At 40.4% G+C, this 3,047-nt stretch overlaps 1 protein-coding gene across 1 annotated transcript; it reads left to right on the forward strand.

Moving 5' to 3' along the window:
- Window positions 1–350: 350 nt before the first annotated feature.
- Window positions 351–1,331, forward strand: LOC103301187 (olfactory receptor 18-like). The gene has a single exon (XM_008158110.3). The coding sequence runs from the start codon at window positions 387–389 to the stop codon at window positions 1,329–1,331; it is 945 nt and encodes a 314-aa protein (XP_008156332.2). The 5' UTR covers window positions 351–386.
- Window positions 1,332–3,047: the final 1,716 nt, after the last annotated feature.

Consider the following 3,047-nt stretch of genomic DNA (forward strand, 5'->3'; position numbering starts at 1 on the left):
AGATAAAGTACTTTCAACTGCTTCTTAGTGTCTTTCAAATATAATGATATTTTCGTATAAAAGAATATTTCTCATTCCATATTTTTCCTTCAAAAGTAGAAGGCTGATATTTTGTTTCTTTCATGGATTTGTTATATCAAAATGTCCTTTCTTCTCTAATATTCTTTGACCCAGTGACTCTAAAGTATCTATAAAAACAGATGAATAGCCCAGACACCAATAAGCAAAGGGTTCTAAAAAGAGTTAACAACTCAGACATGTTGCTGAAGGTAATGAGCGAGGAGGGTATGTGGTCCTCAAGTGTAACTATTTGTGAACTGCTTGGACCCAAAATATAGACGCCTCTACACTTGTTTCATTTATTTAGCGCTCTCTTCTTTTTCAAAATGTGTCCTATCTGCATAGAACCACAGAATCGAACAAGTGACTCAGAATTCTTCCTCCTGGGACTCTCAGATGATCTAGAACTGCAGCCTCTTTTGTTTGGGCTGTTCCTGTCCATGTACCTGGTGATCATGCTGGGCAACATACTAATTATCCTGGCTGTCATCTCTGACTCCCACCTCCACACACCTATGTACTTCTTCCTTTCCAATTTGTCCTTGGCTGACATCAGTTTCAGCACCACTACAGTTCCCAAGATGCTGCTGAACCTCCAGACACAAAGCAAGTTCATCACCTATGCAGGCTGCCTAACTCAAAGTACTGTTTTTACTCTTTTTGGATGTTTGGATAATATACTCCTGGCTGTGCTGGCCTATGACCGCTTGGTGGCCATTTGTCAGCCCCTACACTACCTGGTCATCATGAGTCCTCGCCGCTGTGGCTTGTTGGTCCTGCTGTCATTTTTCATCAGCCTTTTGGACTCCCAGCTGCACTACTTGATGGTGTCACAACTTAGCTTCTGTGCAGATGTGGAAATCCCTCATTTCTTTTGTGACCCTTCTCAACTCTTCAAACTTGCCTGTTCTGACACCTCCACCAATGACATATTGATCTACTTTATTGGAGCCATCTTTGGTGGTGTCCCACTGTCAGGGATTCTTTTCTCTTACTATAGAATTGTGTCCTCTATTCTGAGAATGCCATCATCAGGTTCAAAATATAAAGCCTTCTCTACTTGTGGCTCTCACTTGTCAGTTGTTTGCTTATTTTATGGGACAGGCCTTGGTGTGTACCTCAGTTCTGCTGTCTCATCTTCCCCAAGGAAGGGTGCCGTGGCCTCAGTGATGTACACTGTGGTCACCCCCATGCTGAACCCCTTCATCTACAGCCTGAGGAACAGAGACATCAAGAGTGCCCTATGGAGGATGGTCAGAAGAATAGTCTAATCTCTATACCTGTGCTATCATTTTTGTCTTATAGACTGGAAAAAGCAGAAAAATCAAACATGTACAACAAGAAATTCTGAATCTGCAGTCACATTGTGCATATGTATCTATATGGCTCTATGCTTTTTGCTTACACAATTTATCTTCTTAACACAGCTGTAATGAAATGGGGAGATTGTTTTGGACTCCCTACTTAAATCATAGCCCCTCCAGGATTACATGCCCTTCTCACTTTCCTTATGCATTAACCAGGACTCATGGTCATGAGCAGTTTTGTTTCTATTATTAAAAATATCATAGCTCCGTCTTTGTTGTTATTTATTCTTTCTATACTTTCTTCATGATTATTTTCTATTTATCCATATTTTTGCTCATTCATGATCATGTTCTTATTGTTGGAATAATCGGGACTTTCCTAGGAAACCTGGATGTATAATTCCCAAATTCCTGATAGTTTTCCTCCATTCTATCTAACATCTCCATCAATTATGTGAAAGGAAAAATACTGTATAATTCCACTTATATGAGGCACCTAAAGTAATCAGATTCATAGAGACATAAAGTAGAATTTTGGTTGCCAGGGAATAGGGAGTTAGTATTTAATTGGGAAATGAAGAGTTTTATTTTGCAAGGTAAAAAGAGTTCTGGAGATGAATGTTGGTGATGGTTTTACAGCAATGTGAATGTACTTAATACTATTGAACTCAACACTTAAAATGTTTAAGATGGTAAATTTTATGTTAGGTGATTTTACCACAATAAATCAAAAGATATCCTTTTAGTTATAGGGGACATATTGTTCCAACTGTTGGGTATGTCACTTAGCCCTCAGTATTAGTCCACATAGGGATCTGCCTCAGCTGCAGAGAGCCACCATAACCAAGGTCATGCCTCCTTCTGAAGCATCTCACATGTCATGACATTTGGCATCTGGTCACCAATACCAGCCAACCCTAAAGGCTCATGCTCAACCCAGACCTACCTGGTGATTTTAGGAGGCCTTTGATGGGCTTCAACTTGGCTTGACTTCTTCCACTGCCCTTCCTTGTTATGAAGAGTTTGCATAACCACAGAGTCTGAGGGAACAGTCCCTGCAAGACTGTTTTGACTTAAGACACCAACCACAAGTTCAGAAGTCCCCAGGGCCACCCTCACTTCATACCAGTAAGCCACAAACTTAGGGTCTCCCTCATATTCAATAATTTGCTCCAGTGACTCAGAATGAGGGCATTTCCTCAGGTTGAAATTCAGCAGCATGAGCCATGGAACTCAGGATAGTGCTATACATATGGCTACAGTTTGATTACAGCAAAGGAATACAAATTAGGACTAGTGAAAGAAGTTATACATAGGGAATGTCTGAAGCATCCTCTATGTAAAGCTTTTTGTCCTCTCCTCATGAAGTTTTAATCCATTACCTCGTCCTGGTCACAATGTGACAAATTACTCAGAGTATTGCCACCAGGTAGCACACCTGCACTTCTGTGTCTAGAGTTTTTATTGAAGCTTTGTTACACAGATGTGATAAATTGAATTATTGCTCATTTGGTTGAACACCATTTCCAGCTTCCCTCCCCACAGGTTGGTTAACATCATTTGGCCTAAATCCCCACCCCTTGATTTACCTGGTTAGTATTTTGGCATGTCCAATCCTCATCTTGAATCACCTCATTAGCATAAAATATAAGGTAAGTTTGATTGGGCCCACCACAAATA

This window comes from Eptesicus fuscus, chromosome 6 (assembly GCF_027574615.1).
Source record: "Eptesicus fuscus isolate TK198812 chromosome 6, DD_ASM_mEF_20220401, whole genome shotgun sequence".
Classification (NCBI taxonomy): domain Eukaryota; kingdom Metazoa; phylum Chordata; class Mammalia; order Chiroptera; family Vespertilionidae; genus Eptesicus; species Eptesicus fuscus.